The following is a 19,001-nucleotide window of genomic DNA, read 5'->3' as shown; positions in this document are numbered from 1 at the left end:
CTGAGCACTGTGGGACCTAACGTCTGAGGTCATCAGTCCCCTAGAACTTAGAACTACTTAAAACTAACCTAAGGACGTCACACACATCCATGCCCGAGGCCGGATTCGAACCTGCGACCGGATCGGTCGCGTGGTTCCAGACTGTAGCGCCTAGAACCGCTCGGCCACCCCGACCGGCCTCAGAAACCACACGTAGCCTACTTGTCGCCCTGCTCCTGCCAGCGCAGTGCCACACGTTTACCATACCAGTGTGGACGACATGTGACGCTGTAATGCGATGCGAAGTGGTGAGAACAGTTATAAGATACAGAAAGTGTCTAAATTTTTCAGCCTGCAGACGGAAGATTTTCATTTCCAAATTACCGATTTCGGTCAGTGTCGGCCTCGTAAAACCATATGTCATAGCTACGGAGAAACCTGCCCCAAAGGAACTGTCAGTTCACTATGATGTACTTAAGAGTCCATGATAGTGAACTGACAGTTACTGTATAACAGGTTACTCTGTAACTACGACATATGATTTTGCGATGGCCGACATTGACAGAAACCGATAATTTGGAAATAAAAAGCATCGCTCTGCAGATTGAAAATTTTACATAAATCAAGATCGTGGGTAACCCCATTCTAACTAATTGTCCAATTTTGACAACGATACAGAAATGTCCCACAGTCCCTACGACATACTTCCGCAGGAGACTCAGCAGATCGTGTGACGTACAAACACATCAAAGGGACTGCTAACCGAAGGAGCTCTGTTCGATTCCCGGCGACGTCGGTGATTTTCTCAACTCGGAGACTGTTTTGTGCTGTCCTTAGGTTCGTATCGTCGTTATTGACTTTCCACACTTGAGATGGCTGTAAGAGCACATACCGAAAGCTACCAAATTAAAAAAATGTATATATATAAAAAACACGACAAAAGGTATAACCATGCTTCCACCGGGCTGTAAGCATTACTGTAAAAATTAAAGTTTCTTGATACTATACTGTTATGTGTTATGAAATGTGTGGAACTTGTCGTATTGCCCCTTTTAATCAACTTTCCAGGAAAAGGCAATTTGGTCGCTAGGAATATGACAAAACTCTACCATCTGGTGAGCAAGATATATGAGACAGGCGAAATACCATCTGGCTTCAAGAAGAATATAATGATTCCAATCCCAAAGCAGGTGTCGACAGGTGCGAAAATTAGCGAACTATCACTTTAATAAGTCATGGCTGCAAAATACTAACACCAATTATGTACAGACGAATGAAAAAACTGGTAGAAACCGAACCTGGGGAAGATCAGTTTCCATTCAGTAGAAATGTTGGAAAACTTGAGGCAATACTGACCCTACGACTTATCTTAGAAGGTAGACTAAGGAAAGGCAAATCTACGTTTCTAGCATTTGTAGACATAGAGAAAGCTTTTGACAATGTTGACTGGAATACTCTCTTTCAAATTCTGAAGGTGGCAGCGGTAAAATACAGGTAGCGAAAGGCTATTTACAATTTGTACAGAAACCAGATGGCAGTTAGAAGATCGAGGGGCATGAAACGGAAGCAGTGATTGCGAAATTTTCTCACAGTCACTGTATAGCATGGAGGACGTCGTAAATGTCCTCTGTCATGTAAATGTTGGAATCTACAATAATCTTATAAGGGAAGTAAGATTTTGAAACAAGTGTGACAAGCCCCAACTAAGACTGGCACAGTCCCAGTAAACTAGCTCGGTACAGTGCTGCGTTACCTTCCGTACTCTGGCGCCGCCGTCCGAGTTGATGGAGGCGGGGGCGAAGTGGAACTGGATGTCCGGCCAGTCGGCGGAGGCGTTGGCCAGCGGCGTCTTGACGAACGCGATGGCCTCGAGCCCGCCCAGCGTGGTCATGGGCCCGCGCTCGTTCAGCACGTAGTTCATCGTCACCGGCACCGCCTGCCGGCACAGCACCCCACGTCGCCTCACACAGCGGTCTCACAGCGCACTCGCCAGAAAGTAATCTCGATTACAGTAAAAATAGAGCGTGGTCAGTCTCCAGGAAGAGTGTTTTATAGGGAGGACCACAACGCAAAAGAAGTGATTATACTCGGATGTTTCAGCTGCCCCACCGATTCGTTTTACGCAACTGGCACTGTCTCTATCAGGAACGGTATCCAGCCAGGCGACAGCCGTGTAATCTACATAATCCCTCGCAGACTTTAGGGCGACTCTTAGCAAATGGAATCGTGCTACAAAACACAGGTGAGGACTGGCCATGAGTTACACGGTGTGTGTTGGACAAAGATACACTTTTCTTGTGCCATACTCGTCTGCCCAGTATTTCGTTGTGTCATTTGCGGAGTACTCATACAGGGTTTGGATGTCTCTGTAAATTTATTCCATATATAGTACTTAACATTTCGTAAATGGTTTACAAATTTTGCCTTATAAAGTGTGTTTCACCATTAGAAACTACGAAATAAAGAGGAGATGTCAGAATGGGAAGCGTGGAAGTAACAGCTTTCCAGTGTATAACCTCTGAACAATTTACGAAAGATTAAGCACTATAAATGGAATAAACTCATAGAGACGTCCAAAACCTCTATGTCTGCGCCAATAATTACACCAAAAAAGATTCTAGGCACTTCTATAAGTGTGGCAGAGGTAAGGTATATCTTGATACAAAAATACTGTGTAACTCGTGGCTAATTCTCACTTGAGTTTTTTTTTTTTTTTTTTTTTTTTTTACGTTGTGATTCCGTTTGCTAGCAATGGATCAGAGCTCTGAGAGGGAACTTGTATCGACTACATGGCAGTCACATGTCTCGATACTGTTCCTCATACACACATAGTGCGGGTTGCTTAAAGCAAATCGGTAGGGGCAGCTGAAAACCCTCTATACAGGGCGGTCCATCTGAATTTTCGGATGAGATTATCTCGAAAACTATACACCGGGTAAAAGTAGTGGGTAAGACAAGTTCGTAAGTTCAAAGGGGGACACCAGAGATACTACACGTGACCTCTAGCCCTCGCCCCCTTCGGTGGGACGGGGGACAACTGTAAAATCTTAAACAGAAACACCCATTTTTATTGCAGATTCGGATTCTCCATTAAAAAAATAATCAAGTTTTGTCTCAAACATTTTTTAAACCATTGACAGATGGCGCTGAAATCAAGACAAAAGTAAAATTGGGGAAGAATTCTGATTTATTTAGAACTATCCGAGAAATACGCATCAAATCGATAAAAAAAATGTACACCAATTGTTTCGTTACGCCAAATCGAGCTATTTGTGTACAAAATGTGCTGTATCGTACTTCTAGCGTTACCCGGGAACAACGACATAGACGTAGTAGAATGATGTTCCTTTGGAGTACTTCATTAGTGTCAGTCCCATTGCCTCTCACAATTTAGGGGGCTTAATTAATGAAATTAGCCACGAAGAAATTGTTCAAAATTATCCCCATTTGCTTCAATGCATAAAGTCAATCGTCTGCGAAAGTTGTCCCCAGTTTTGAGAAGCATTTCCCGTGGTATGGATGCATACGCTCTGCGAATGCGTTGCTCCATATCGTTTCGGGTTTTCGGCTGTCTTTCATAAACAATATTTTTTAAATAACCCTATAAAAAAAAATCAGGAAATGTTAGATCTAGTGAACCTGGAGGCCGCTGAATTGGTCCGCCGCGTCCTATTCACCGACCAGGGTACCGTAAACTTAAAACGTTCCGCACATTGTTTGCATAATGGGGAGCTGCTCCGTCCTGGTGGAACCACATTCGTTGCCTAGTTGCTTAAAGTGGTTCAAATGGCTCTGAGCACTGTGGGAGTTAACATCTGTGGTCATCAGCCCCCTAGAACTTAGAACTACTTAAACCTCTCTAACCTAAGGACATCACACACATCCATGCCCGAGACAGGATTCGAAACTGCGACCGTGGTAGTCGCGCGGTTCCAGACTGAAGCGCCTAGAACCGCTTGGTCCCAAGGCCGGCGTCTAGTTTCTAAATCAACATCTTCCATTAGCTCCAACAAATCATCGCGGAGATGTTGTAATTAAGATTCCCCGCTAACATTTCGGTAAAAAAAATACGGTCCTATAAAGTAACCGTTTAAAATTCCACACCAGACCATTAACGACAATTTGTGTTGATTGTCAACGGCTCTGTGCCAGTATGGACTGACAGGGGACCGATAATGACAATCATGACGATTTAATTCGCCATTGTTTTTGAACATGGCTTCATCGGTGTACATAACGTATCTAAAAACATCAAACATTTCCAAAGCCCCTTTGGCAGATATGCACGCGTATTTGCATATCTTTCAGCGTTAATGCCTGTGTCAGTGTGATATGATATGCATGATATTTATGTGCCTTCAAAATACTCAAAACAGTTGATTTCGGTATTCCAGTTTGTCTCTGAATCGCACGACTACTCGTTTCTGGATCCAGTTGAACACAGGCGAGAGCGGTAGGGGTACCAGAGTCATTTTCATTGCATTCGCGATGACGAGGTGGACGGTGCATGTATCCATTTCGAGTTCGTTGAGTGCAATTTCGAATAATGTTTTCGCTTGGATGTAGTCTGTTTGGGAAACGATCCGCAAACAATTGCGCAGCTGCAGCGTAATTGTTACGGCATTCACCTAAAATTAACATCATATCAACAGTCTCTGTAGGAGGATAGTGAGCCATGTTTCGCTGAAGAATAGTTTACTTTCGTCAGTTTAATGTTACGGTTCACAATCTGAAAGTGAAATGACGTCTGGTCGCATTGCACTGACCTTTATACTGAGCCATAGTTCACATTTTGGCCACGGTAGCGCCACAGTCGGATGAGTAATACAATTGTGACGAGTTCCCTAACGAGATTTTAATACCATTCCGCCTCCCTCCATCAAAAACTGTGTCGGGTAGGATACATTTTGTAACAAAATAGCTTAATTTGGCGTAATGAAAGAATTGGTGCGCATTTTGTATCGATTTGATGCGTCCTTCACGGATCATTCTAAATAAATTGGAGTTCTTCCCAAATTTTAACGTTTCTCGATTTCAGCGCCATCTGTCAATGGTTTAAAAAATGTTTCAGACAAACTTGATTGCTTTTTTTATGGAGAATCCGAATCTCCAATAAAATATTAGGGTTACCATTTAAGATTTAAAAGTTGCCCGCCCCCCCCCCCCCCCCCAGCCCCACCCAATGGGATGGGGGCTGGGGGTCAAGTGCAGTATCGTTTGATGTCCCCCTTTGAGCTTACGAACTTGTCTTACCCACTATTTTTACCCGATGTATAGTTTACGAGGTAATCTCATCCGAAACTTAAGATGGACCATCCTGTATACTTGTAAAAGAAAGAGATTCTGGTGCCGTAACCTTTCAGGGGTTCTTTTGAAATTTAGACTTCTTAACACGCTATTTTAACGCTTTTCTGAGCATTTTAAAAGTGTGCATACAAAATTTGTTTTACATCGCTTCAACCGCAGTAAAAGTTTTGTCGTTCCACATCTCAAAAATCTGCGGTTGTGAATTTTCCGTCAAGGGTACGCGCTTTGCGTGCCGTCACAAACAAACAACTATATAATATATAGTGGTCAATTGCAATTAACTGCAATGCACAGTTAATAACTTTTTTTAGCTTTGTGTTCTGCCTTACGGCAGGTCTTGTCATGGGGGAAGCCTCGTCAAAGTGGTCCACCGCATGAGCGTCTAGGGAAGTGATTCCAATGGTGGTTTCCCGTTGCCTTCCACGGGTGATGATGAAATGATAATGAGGACAACATAACACCCAGCCTGCAATCGAACCCGGGCCCCTTGGCGTGACAGACCACTCAGCTGTCGGGGCTAACATAGTTAATAGACAACATATACGGTATTCACTTAGTGTTTACTTAAGATCAAGTGGGTACGTAACATAACGATACACATAAAAGTAAATGCTAAGACACAATCATACAATTGCAAGCAGTGTAAATAGTAAAATAACGTAACTCTGCTGACGGAAAAACAGTACGTATCTCATACCAAAATACACATAATTAAACAATTTTTATTTATGTAGGTCTATGATGGTGTTTAATAGGAACAGGTAAAACACGTTTGTTTTAAAACATAAATATTTAGCTGCAAAAGACTGTTAACATTTCTTCTTATTGATAAAAGCAATTGGGTAACAACTGAGGAGGAATACCTACAAATATTAACAATACATAAAAGCTCAATAATTACATAGATTATCGCTAACTTTTACTGGTCTATGCATTGTACTGGTGTGTGTATTTGTGAACTTCGTGGAGCATTTGAGGCGTATGATAGTTGACAAAAATCTGAGTGTGCTATTATTTTATAGTCTAAGAGACTTTAGTCTCAAAATCTGGCCGTAGGCACTAAAAAGAACATGTAACTAATTTTTTCATAACAATAAAAAGCCACTTTTACGAAGACTCGATCCAACGCGTCGCACTGTTGTTGCTGTTGTTACCTCATGTCATCAAAGACAATCGCTATATCCATATATAACAGGCGTCATGCTGCTGTCCTGTTACATACCGGAGAGGTGGCGCGTTACATGGGCAGTGAGGGGGAAAACGTCTAAACGCTACCCATCTTTCTCGCCGCACGGTATGTTGTCAAGCCGGTGCCTTAATATTTCCGACATGGATTCTAACCTATCAAAGCAAGCAGCTCGCTCGTAAGGAAGTGATAAACATAAATTTCGTTAATGGTTAAAAAAAAAAAAAAAAAAAAAAGAAAGAGGTTCAAATGGCTCTGAGCACTAGGGTACTTAACTGCTGTAGTCATCAGTCCCCTAGAACTTCGAACTACTTAAACCTAACTAACCTAAGGACGTCACTCACATCCATGCCCGAGGTAGGATTCGAACCAGCGACCGTAGCGGTCGCGCAGTTCAGGACTGAAGCGCCAAGAACCGCTCGGCCACCCCGGCCGGCGGTTAATGGTTCATCAAATATGCAATCACTGCTGGTATAAATAAGAGACAATGTACTCATTGCCAACTGTTGAACCTGTTTGTGGCATAAATTGTCACTGTGAAGCTCCCGATGTACAGGTCTCGGTTAGATGGGCAGTCAAAGAATAGTAATTAAATTGTGTTTCTCTAAACCATTTCCACATTAACAAACAATGTTTAGCTGCTCCACAAGCTGACACCTTCAAAATGCTGTGGATATAATACTGTCGTTAGTGGGGTCTGTCTAGTTACAGTATGTCCCATGAGTAATAGTCAATATTTTGGTTAGTGAAAAACATAGTTAGTCGAAGCATGAAAGTTCATACGGACATGTACAGCATACCACTGATAGAACATATTTAAATAATTATCTTAATGCCTTGATCGCACAGTCATTTGAATTGTTGTCACTTTAATGTTTCATTTTGTAATGTCTCACTTTTTTCAGGTCCGTGTATGTTTCTATGTTTACTTTCTGTAACTTTTCCTCCATATTTTCCATTATCACCTAACTCCTTTGTGCTGCTAATTTATTATTTGATTGTATCCAAAATTTTGATGTCGGTGAACGCACTAAATCTCGTTAATATGATAAATAATTAACGTATGATAAATAATCACGGTAAAGTACTGATCCACAATTTTCTTAAGTACAGAACAGAGTGTTCGTTCTCTTCTACCGATAATTGCAATATATTTGACGTTCATTTTCGTTCACTGTTGTCATAGGAAATTTTTTTCTACTTAGTTTAACGCCGGCCGGTGTGGCCTTGCGGTTCTAGGCGCTTCAGTCTGGAACCGCGTGACCGCTACGGTTGCAGGTTCGAATTCTGCCTCGGGCATGGATGTGTGTGATGTCCTTAGGTTAGTTAGGTTTAAGTAGTTCTAAGTTCTAGGGGACTAACGACCTGAGAAGTTAAGTCCCATAGTGCTCAGAGCCATTTGAACCATTTTTTGTAACCTGACAAAGAAATTATTGTAACGAACAAAAATAATAAAAAATAAAACCATTTAATAATTAACCCTGGACGTTTCGGAAAACGTACTGGTGATCGCCAAAGGATATGATCCATATCCTCTCCTACTTAGCTCTATACCAAACTGTTACACGGTGGAAAAATACATCAAAAATATGAACATGGGAAGTACTGGAGGCAAAATCGAATCGATATTTAATGTTTAACTTCGTTAATGATTCGTGACTCATTCGAAAGACTGAAGACGAAACTAAATATGCCATACATACTCTTAAGAGAGAAGAAAAAAAAAAAAGACGCACCACGAAGGAATTGTCTGGATGAAACGGTAATCGGCAGATGTAATGTACATGTACAGACAAACAAATGATTCAAATCTCAGAAAGAAGTGGATGTTTTATTCGAGGGAAAGGGTTGCACGAATTGAGCTTGTCAGTAACGCATTGGTCCTCCACCTGCCCTTACGCAAGTAGTTATTCAACTTGGCATTGATTGAGTTGTTGGATGTCTTCCTGAGGAATATCGTGCCAAATTCTGCCCAAGTGGCGCATTATATCGTCAAACCCTGAGCTTTTCAGAGGGCCCTGCCCATGACGCTCCAAACGTTCTCAGTTGGGGAGCGCTCCGGCGACCTTGCTGTCCAGGGGCCACCTGGGCTCAGTTCCACGTGGGACTGATCACTCAAGACAGAGCTACTCAATGAGATTCCAGGCCGACTGTCGCACGCCATACGGCGCGCCAGTCATGAGGGATGGTCTGGGTTTCATAGCAGGACGCCTTTGGTTGTCATGTGCGGTACCCTTACAGCACACCGAGACGTCAAATGATATTCTACGCCCCGTTTTGTTGGCCTTCATGGCAGGCCACCCTGGGCTTACATTTCAGCAAGATAATGCCCTCCCGCATATGGCGAGAGTTTCTACTCCTTGGCTTCGTGCTTGCCAAACCCTACCTTGGCCAGCAAAGTCGCCGGATCTCTCCCCAATTGATAATGTTTTGAGCATTATGGGCAGATGCGAGCAGCGACCTCGGGATTTTGACGATGTAACGCACCAGTTGGTCAGAATTCGGCACTATACCGATGAGGAAGACGTCCAACAACTCAATAAATCACTGCCAACCCGAATAACTGCTTGCATATGTGCCAGAGGTGGAGCAACACGTTATTGACTTGCTCAGTTTCTGACGCTCTTTCTATTAACACAAGATTTAATTTTTCTGAAATTGTATTTATTTGTTCGTGTGTGCACGTACGCCACATCCACCGATACCCGTCCCATTCGGATAATTCCCTCTTGATGTGTAGTTTTTCGTTTTAGAGTGTACAAACGGGAAAGAAATAATAAGAAGTGCGGAAGAAAATGCGCACCGAATAACAAGGTAAAAACTGCAAAGTCAGCTACGAAACGTAAACCCACTCTTGGTGTGGCCGAAATTAAGAAAGAAAGGAAAATAGCGTTGTCACCTGCTTTGTTACAAAACCATTTAAAATAGAGCCTGTATCGGCATGAAACATTGCTTCAGTTAACTGTTTCTATCACCTATTGACCATAGTTGGGGGTTATGTTGGAAAATGACCACACTTGTACTCTTTATTACCAAATGAAAAAAATTACAATCTTGCTTAGATTTGATTCACTGTCGTGCGCAGTTTAGGAATAAGGAGTGTGTGTGAGAGAGAGAGAGAGAGAGAGAGAGAGAGAGAGAGAGAGAGGGGCTAACCTGCAGCCTGTTCTGGACGATGGCGACGGGCTCGTCTATGAGGAAGGTGAGGCCGCCGAGCCCCACGTGGTCCTGCAGGTTGTGGCCCACCTTGAGGTCGCGTACCACGGGGATGCGGTGGCGGCGCAGCTCCTCCGCCGGCCCGATGCCGGACAGCATCAGCAGCTGCGGGCTGTTGATGGCGCCCGCGGACACCACCACCTCGCGCCGCGCCACCACCACCTGTTGCACGGGGGAGGCGCCGTCTCGTTACGTTACACAGATCCCCTGTTACCCGGTCCTGAACCGTCTACTAGATTACTGCCCCTTTCTGGAAGCGACTTGCGCCTCCGGTAGAATACCAGCCGTAGTTTTCACTGAGGAAGGGCTGAGTATGAACGCTGGTGTGCAAAACTCGAGGACGAAAGTTGCTTTCGCTCGATGTGTCAGTTCCACCTAACATTGCTCGATGAAAGTAGGACCATACAAGGAAAGAACTTCTGTAGTTCAAAAATGGTTCAAATGGCTCTGAGCACTATGGGACTCAACTGCTGAGGTCATTAGTCCCCTAGAACTTAGAACTAGTTAAACCTAACTAACCTAAGGACATCACAAACACCCATGCCCGAGGCAGGATTCGAACCTGCGACCGTAGCGGTCTTGCGGTTCCAGACCGCAGCGCCTTTAACCGCACGGCCACTTCGGCCGGCTTCTGTAGTTCAGAAGGTGAATGAAAGAAATGAGGCGAACAGAAGTGAGACTTTTACTCAAAGAGAATAATTACAGCGATCCACGTCAGTTCCCTGGACATCATAAAAGGCGGGGCACGATTCTTAATAGGGTGTGTGATGACTAAGAAGAGCAGTGCGTGCCCCGCATCGAGCTGCCATGCTGGCCACAAGGTCGGGAGGGAGGGGTTCCTGTGGCGGGGCGTTCCATTCCTCCACCACCGAGGTTGACACCTGTTGGGCGGTCGTTGCTGCACGTGGAGGGACGTGCTGCAACACGTCTGCCCGACGCAGATGGGGGAGCCGGCAGGACAGTCCATTCGCCGAATACCCTCTCGCTCCGAGAGTTCCTCACCTGCGCAGGTCCATGCGGTCGCGCATTGTGCTCCGTAAAAATGAGGTCACGGCCGACCACTGAAAAGACAGACGTTGCGAAGGACTACAGGGTCACCATAATGCAGTATGCAATGAGTGCACCGTTTTCAAAGATTTGGAGGACAGCATTCCCTACAATATTATGGCTACACATAGCGTAACACGTGGACCACCAAAACAATGGTGCGACAATATCTCTGTGTGCATTACGTATTCCCATTTGTCGACATATCATGGTACGTCCAGTTTTTTAAAATACACACCTCAAAAAAAGTTTTGCATCACCCCGGTTCAGAGAACTCCTTAAGATAGACACAGTCCTTCTGACTGTTCCGAGATGTCACTAAACCCGCCCAAAGATGTAAACAACCATGCATGAGCAGCGCCTATTACATGCAGGGGGTCCGACAGCCGATCAGTTCCAGTCATTCCATCAGGAAGGAGGTACACGGCTCGTGTTATCTGTAGTTCAACCATCCGTAGACGGTCAATACCGCGGTTCGATCGCGTCCGCATTGTTAATTTGTGCCAGGAAGGGCTCTCAACAAGGGAAGTGTCCAGGCGTTCGGAGTGAACCAAAGCGATGATGTTCAGACGCGGAGGAGATACAGAGAGAGACAGGAACTGTCGATGACATGCCTCACTCAGGCCGCCCAAGGTTACTGGACGACCGCTGCCTATCGATTATGGCTCGGAGGCACCCTGACAGCAACGCCACCATGTTGAATAATGGTTTTCGTGCAGCCACAGGAGGTCGTGTTACGACTCAAACTGTGCGCAATAGGCTGCGTGATGCGCAACTTCACTGCAGACGTCCATGGCGAGGTCCATCTTTGCAACCACGACATAATGCAGTGCGGTACACATGGACCCAACAACATGCTGAATGGACCGCTCAGGATTGGCATCACGTTCTCTTCACCGATGAATGTCGCATATGCCTTCAACCAAACAGTCTTCGGAGACGTGTTCGGAGGCAACCCGGTCGGGCTGAACGCCTTAGACACACCGTCCAGCGATTGCAGCAAGGTGGAGGTTGCATATTGTTTTGGGGTGGCATTATGTGTAGCCGACATACGCCGCTGGTCGTCATGGAAGGCGCCGTAACGGCTGTACGATACGTGAATGCCGTCCTCCGACCGATAGTGCAACAATATCGGCAGCATGTTGGCGAGGCATTCGTCTTCATGGACGTCAGTTCGCGCCCCCATGGTGCACATCTAGTGAATGACTTCTTTCAGGATAACGAAATCGCTGGACTAGAGTGGCCGGCATGTTCTGCGGACATGAACCCTATGGAATATGCCTGGGCTAGATTGAAAAGGACTGTTTATGGTCGACGTAATCCACCAACCACTCTGAGGGATCTACACCGAATCGCCGCTGAGGAGTGCGACAGTCTTGACCAACAATGCCTTGAAGAACTTGTGGATAGTATGCCACGACGAATACAGGCAAGCATCACAGCAAGAGGACGTGCTACTGGGTATTAGAGGTACTGGTGTGTACAGCAATCTGGACCGCCACCTCTGAAGGTCTGGCTGTATGTTGGCACAACATGCAATGTGTGGTTTCCATGAGCAATAAAAAGGGCAGAAATGATGTTTATGTTCATCTCTGTATCAATTTTCTGTACAGGTTCCGGAACTCTCTGAACCGATGTCAAGCAAAAAATTTTTTGACATGTGTATGACCATTTCGTTGATGCAGGTGTTATAGTGTGCCTAGGCTCGTATGACGAGCTTAATGACCTTCAAATCTCTGAACACGGTACACTGACTGCTCAACGTTATTCTGACATTATACTCTTTCCCCATGTGTGTGTTTCTCGGGGAGCTCTCGCCCCCTGATTTCATTTTTATGTGTGACAGTGTCGACCGCTTTCAACAGCACAGGTGGAGCAACCCCTGGAACGATTGTTCAGCGAATGCACTGGCCTGCGCGTTGTCCCTATTTAATCCCACCAAGCTCGTGTGATATTTGTTGGGCAAATAGTGTAGCACTTCCACACGCAGAAACCACCATCGTGCTGTTGCAACCGCGCTGGAGCAGGAATGGAACGCCCTGCCACAACAATTGCTTACCATTCTTGTGGCCACGATGGGAGCAGGCGTTGTCGTCCGTGGTGGTCGCACACCCTGTTACTAACCGTGTGCAGCCATAATCTCCAGCGAACCGTAACGAATCGCAGTGACTTTAATATAATTATTGTCCGCAAATAAAAGTTTCACTTGTGTGTGCCTGTATGCGTATTTATTACAGTTACCCTCTGGGCTAAAACGTAGCTGTTCTGTATGTGTGTGTGTGTGTGTGTGTGTGTGTGTGTGTGTGTGTGTGTGTGTGGTCCAAGTTCATCAAGCTACGTTACTTGACAGTGACGCATCATGCGAAACTTACTTCCGTCCTTAAGTTTTGCACACCAAGGTAGTTCAAAACAAGAGATTTAATAGTGCTACAATAAACTATAAATTTTACAGGAAATATGCTTTACACTCATAAATCTTCACTCTGTCAACCATCTTGCTGCGTGTAACACAGGGAATTTTTCATACTAACGTAGTTCCCATTTCCCCATTGTACCACTGGACGTGTGACATAAAGTAACACGTGCAGAGAGAAAAAAATTAAAATCAGAGTAACAATTACTGATCGGTGAAGTTCTCCCATGGAAATACACAGTGAAAACAACAATGAAAACAATAATTTACAGAATAATAATAATAATAACAATAATAATAATAATAAGGTTAGGTAAAATCTCACAACAAGAAGCGATAGAGCAATTAGATGAAAAGAAGCAGAAATTAAAAGCATTGGCCAAACGACTTAGAAGATACAAAAAAAAAGTGAAAGTAGAAGGAAACAAAACCAAACATTCAACAGAAAACAAAAGAAATTTTACTAGACAATAGATAACACACACATGAAAATAGACAATCCACCAAACATAACAGACATGGAACACTTCTGGAGCAACATATGGTCAAACCCAGTACAACGTAACAGACATGCACGGTGGATACAAACAGAAACAGACACATACAAGATGATACCACAAATGCCTGAAGTGATAATTTTGCAACATGAAGTCACCTGAGCAATTAATTTTGCGCACAATTGGAAAGCCTCTGGAAGAGATAAAATAGCAAATATCTGGCTAAAGAAGTTCACCTCAACACATTCACATCTAACTAAATTATTTAACAGTTACATTGCAGACCCATACAGGTCCCTGATACACTTACACAAGGAATAATTTATCTGAAACCTAAAGATCAAGCAGACACAGCAAACCCAGCTAAATATCGCCCCATAACATGCCTACGAACAATATACAAAATGTTAACTTCAGTCATTACACAGAAATTAATGACACATACAACACAGAACAAAATTATAAATGAAGAACAAAAGGGCTGCTGCAAAGGAGCACGAGGATGTAAAGAGCAACTGATAATAGATGCAGAGGTGACATATCAAGCTAAAACTTAACAAAGGCCGCTACACTACGCGTACATTTATTACCAAAAAGCTTTTGATAGTGTACCCCACTCATGGTTACTACAAATATTGGAAATATACAAAGTAGATCCTAAACATAGTTATGAAAAATTGGAAAACCACACTTAATAAACAAACAAATTCAAACAATATCACATCACAGCCAATACAGATTAAGCGCGGAATATACCAAGGAGACTCATTAAGTCGTTTCTGGTTCTGCCTTGCTCTAAACCCACTATCCAAGATGCTAAATAATACAAATCATGGATATAATATTACTCGAACATACCAACACAAAATCACAAATATGCTATACATGGATGATCTAAAACTACTGGGAGCAACAAATCAGCAACTCAACGAATTACTAAAGACAACAGAAGTATTCAGCAATGATATAAATATGGCTTTTGGAACAGACAAATGTAAGAAAAATAGCATAGTCAAGGGAAAACACACTAAACAAGAAGATTACATATTGGATAACCACAGCGACTGCATAGAAGCGCTGGAAAAACAGATGCCTATAAATATCTAGAATACATACAAAAAACAGGAATAGATAATACAAATGTAAAAGAAGAACTAAAAGAAAAATACAGACAAAGACTAACAAAAATACTAAAAACAGAATTGACAGGAAGAAGCAAGAAAAAAGCTATAAATACTTATGCTATACCAATATTGACCTACTCATTTGGAGTAGTGAAATGGAGTAACACAGACCTAGAAGCGCTCAATACACTTACACGATCACAATGCCACAAATATAGAATACATCGCATACATTCAACAACACAAAGATTCACATTAAGCAGAAAGGAAGGAGGAAGGGGATTTATCGACATAAAAAACCTACATTATGAACACGTAGACAATTTAAGAAAATTCTTTATAGAACGAGCAGAAACTAGCAAAATACACAAAGCAATCACTCATATAAATACATCGGCTACACGATTGCAATTTCATAACCACTTTACAACCCTTTAGATCACATAACATCAACAGATAGGAAGAAAGTAAATTGAAAAAGAAAACACTACACGGCAAGCACCCGTATCATCTAACACAGCCACACATCGATCAAGACGCATCCAACGCATGGCTAAGAAAAGGCAATATACACAGTGAAACGGAAGGATTCATGATTGCAATACAGGATCAAACAATAAACATCAGATATTACAGCAAGCATATTATTAAAGATCCCAATACCACAACAGATGAATGCAGACTTTGCAAACAACAAATAGAAACAGTAGATCACATCACAAGCGGATGTACAATACTAGCAAATACAGAATACCCCAGAAGACACGACTATGTAGCAAAAATAATACATCAACAACTTGGCATACAACATAAACTAATAAAACAACACGTTCCCACATACAAGTATGCACCACAAAATGTACTGGAGAATGATGAATACAAATTATACTGGAACAGAACCATTATAACAGATAAAATAACACCACATAACAAACCTGACATCGTACTCACCAATAAAAAGAAGAAATTAACACAACTAATCGAAATATCCATACCCAATACAACAAATATACAGAAGATAACAGGAGAAAAAATTGATAAATACATCCAACTGGCTGAGGAAGTCATGGACATGTGGCATCAGGATAAAGTTGACATTATACCAATTATACTATCAACTACAGGAGTCATACCACACAATATCCACCAGTACATCAACACAATACAGCTACAACTACAGAAATCTGTAATTTTTGATACATGTTCAATTACCCGAAAGCTCCTAAATGCAATGTAACACCTACAGTACAGTTAAAAGGAAGTCACGCTTGATCAAGGTCCGCGTCACTTTCCATTTTTAACCAGACATAACGTCTGAGAAAGGAAAGAAACAATAATAATAAATACAGCATAGAATACACTTCATTTTACCAATCTGAACACTGTTAAAGGAAGAGGGCTGGGGTCGACCAACGTCTGTTAGTAGGAACTATCCCAGCATTCTGCTGGAAAAACTATCTACATTATTCCGTGATTTATTAAATTTTCGAATTTATACTGACTTTTTGATCACCCGGTATATACTCTGGAAGCCACTATAAAGTGGCCCCACATCGTACCAATATTAAAGATTTTGTTTCCTATTATATTTGCGTATTGAGCGACGAAAAATAATTTATTTGCTTTTGTACGCAGTCTAATCTCTTTGATGTAATTTTCGTATTCGTTAGTCGAGGCAGGCGGAAGCACAATTTTTACAGTCTTCTTCGAATATCGGTTGTTGAAATGTAACCAAATAGTTTCGCGAGAACAATGCCACGTTTAATACAGTTATTCACATTTACCTTTTCTAAGCATCTCTAGCATTCGAATGGCCTATACCGAATTGTTGCCATAATAGGAGCGGGTCCTTGCAAAGTTTCTGTACATGTTGACACATGTACTCGAGCCAAGTCAAAGTAATCCCATACTCAGGGAATGGTTCGCCATTCAAGGCAAGGTCGTAATGGAGGTTGTTAGTCGTTGCCTTCCTCCGACCTGTTACGAAGTATCAGGAGTGTGTCTGTGTCGTGTGGTTGACTGTGGCGAGTGCTCCTACAGTGTAGTGGTGGGTTTGCGTTGTTACGGATGAAGGGAATGGAGAGGGTGAAGCCAATGGGCCCTCCAAGTGCAAAATCCCCATCCGACTGACGGATCACCATCAGCAGTGTCACATGCTCTTACTTAGGGAGACGTTGCAGAGAGGTTTGGAATGCAATCCAGGACGTTAGCGCAAAGACTGGTGATAGGGAACATTACGCCACCATCTGACCTCTCCATGCTGACCAAACACTGGTAGTGAAAATATTCCACCGTCAGGAATCCAACCTGCCCACCCCGGAGTCGAGCGCCACCGTACAGTCGTGTATTAGCGACCTCGCTACCGAGGGAGGTGTCTACTCGACAAAGACTCAAATCATCTGTCTTCTGTTCCCGGAGTTGATGCTGCTGTTTGTTTTAAACAAGTTCATGTTGTCAAACACAAATTGGTCTACCGGACTGATGTAGTGCTCTGTTTTCCTAAGAATTACCAGCTTGTTACATTGACGTCTGAATAAACTTTGTAAATGAATCTGCTTTTTGCCTGAGCGTGCAATTCACCCTCATCGAATTAATCCAAAGTATTATCTTCCTACTATTTGCGGATCGCCATTATGTCCGGCTCTGCAGACGTAGAAAGTCAGATAGGATTATCAGTGAAAAATTAAATGAACGACCACCTCTGGATTACACCTAAAACAATAATCTATTAGGCACGGGCGTATTGCAGTTGGTACATTCACCATTTTTTCCACACACATGAGAGCCAGTCAGTTCCCTGAAGATACAGAATATAAAGAGAAAACCGCGTCCCAGGACGGAAAGTTTTCAGAACCATGAAGTATTTCTGTAGTTGAAAGTTATATGTTCATTCCGACGAAAAAGCTGCTACGACCGTGCGAAGATCAGATTCCACGACTAGAAAATTTTGTATGCCAAAATCGCAATGAGGCTGACAGCGCAGCGTGCTTTTGTTTTGTTCGTATGTTTCATCAGATGTGATACGTCAGCTAGTATCGAAGAGGCCGGTAGAAGCAACACATGCGGAAAATGCGAATTCCTGCATAGCATAAAACAGCTCCTCAGAAATATCAGCATAGCATAAGCTAATAGGTAAATCAGCCCATATTGCCAGATTAATATAGATGAGATTACGATTTACAGGGTCTAACATTGAAAATCATGGGCAAGATTTAAACTGTATAATCGATTTCACTTGAGTAACTTCCTTCCTTCGCCGCAAGTAAGACCGATCCGTTGCTTGCATTAGTCACATACGCGTGATAAAATCAAATAAAGTGAAAAATCTGTCATTGCAAACTATACTTTCCAGTAGTAGAAGAGAGCTGAACACAACGGAAGTAATAAAAGATCCTGTACTTTTTGCCTACACAATACGCATTAAACCTCTAGAAAAAATCGCATTTAAGCCTTACAAATCTCATCCAATTACTTTAGGACAGTTATATAAATCTTGTCATCGGGAAAGTAGATACGGACGGATTCATAGGAAGAACACGCAGAAAGTGTACTCGTATTTCATCTACGAAGGAGACTACTTGTCTAAGTCTTGCTCCATCCATTCTAGAGCATTGTTCCTCTGCAGCGGCCTCTTACCGAACAGGACAAACAGAGCAGTGACAGAACAGTCAAATGAGTCGAGGGTTGGTTTTGTCAGCTTAAGAACACCACAGACGTGTTACACAATCTGCATTGGGTGATACTCAGACCTTGGGCATTGAGGGGAAGTATTACCGTCGTGCCGGCCGGAGTGGCCGTGCGGTTCTAGGCGCTACAGTCTGGAACCGAGGGACCGCTACGCTCGCAGGTTCGAATCCTGCCTCGGGCATGGATGTGTGTGATGTCCTTAGGTTAGTTAGGTTTAATTAGTTCTAAGTTCTAGGCGACTGATGACCTCAGAAGTTAAGTCGCATAGTGCTCAGAGCCATTTGATCAATTTTTTATTACCGTCGTTTAGTGAACACGGCGGCGAAGTAAGAGCAAAGTCGCAAGTATGTTCTCTGAACGACACACAGTTTAGTGGTTTTGCAGAGTACACACGGTTGTAAATGCAACACTGGTCTCCAAAGACCGGGAATACAGTAGCGCGCTTTACCAAAAAGGAGGCATCCAGGAAGTACCTGGCAGTGCGAATGAGAGGATTAAATTCGAACGCCTCAGTCCATTCCGAAGTGTCGTGTTGTATACACCAT

At 43.1% G+C, this 19,001-nt stretch overlaps 1 protein-coding gene across 1 annotated transcript in view; it reads right to left on the bottom strand.

The window, feature by feature from the left end:
* LOC126203057 (glucose dehydrogenase [FAD, quinone]-like) overlaps positions 1-19,001 on the bottom strand; it is a 158,293-nt gene that overhangs the window by 9,173 nt on the left and 130,119 nt on the right. Inside the window, exons 6-7 of the mRNA XM_049937295.1 lie at positions 9,629-9,850; positions 1,733-1,915 (exon numbers count right to left, since the gene is read on the bottom strand). Coding sequence (XP_049793252.1) covers positions 1,733-1,915; positions 9,629-9,850 — 405 coding nt within the window. The remainder of the gene's footprint in view (positions 1-1,732; positions 1,916-9,628; positions 9,851-19,001) is intronic.

The sequence above is a fragment of the Schistocerca nitens genome, chromosome 9 (genome assembly GCF_023898315.1).
Source record: "Schistocerca nitens isolate TAMUIC-IGC-003100 chromosome 9, iqSchNite1.1, whole genome shotgun sequence".
Lineage (NCBI taxonomy): Eukaryota > Metazoa > Arthropoda > Insecta > Orthoptera > Acrididae > Schistocerca > Schistocerca nitens.
The sequence above is the reverse complement of the archived record's forward strand: the minus strand, read 5'-3'. Positions and strand labels throughout refer to the sequence as shown.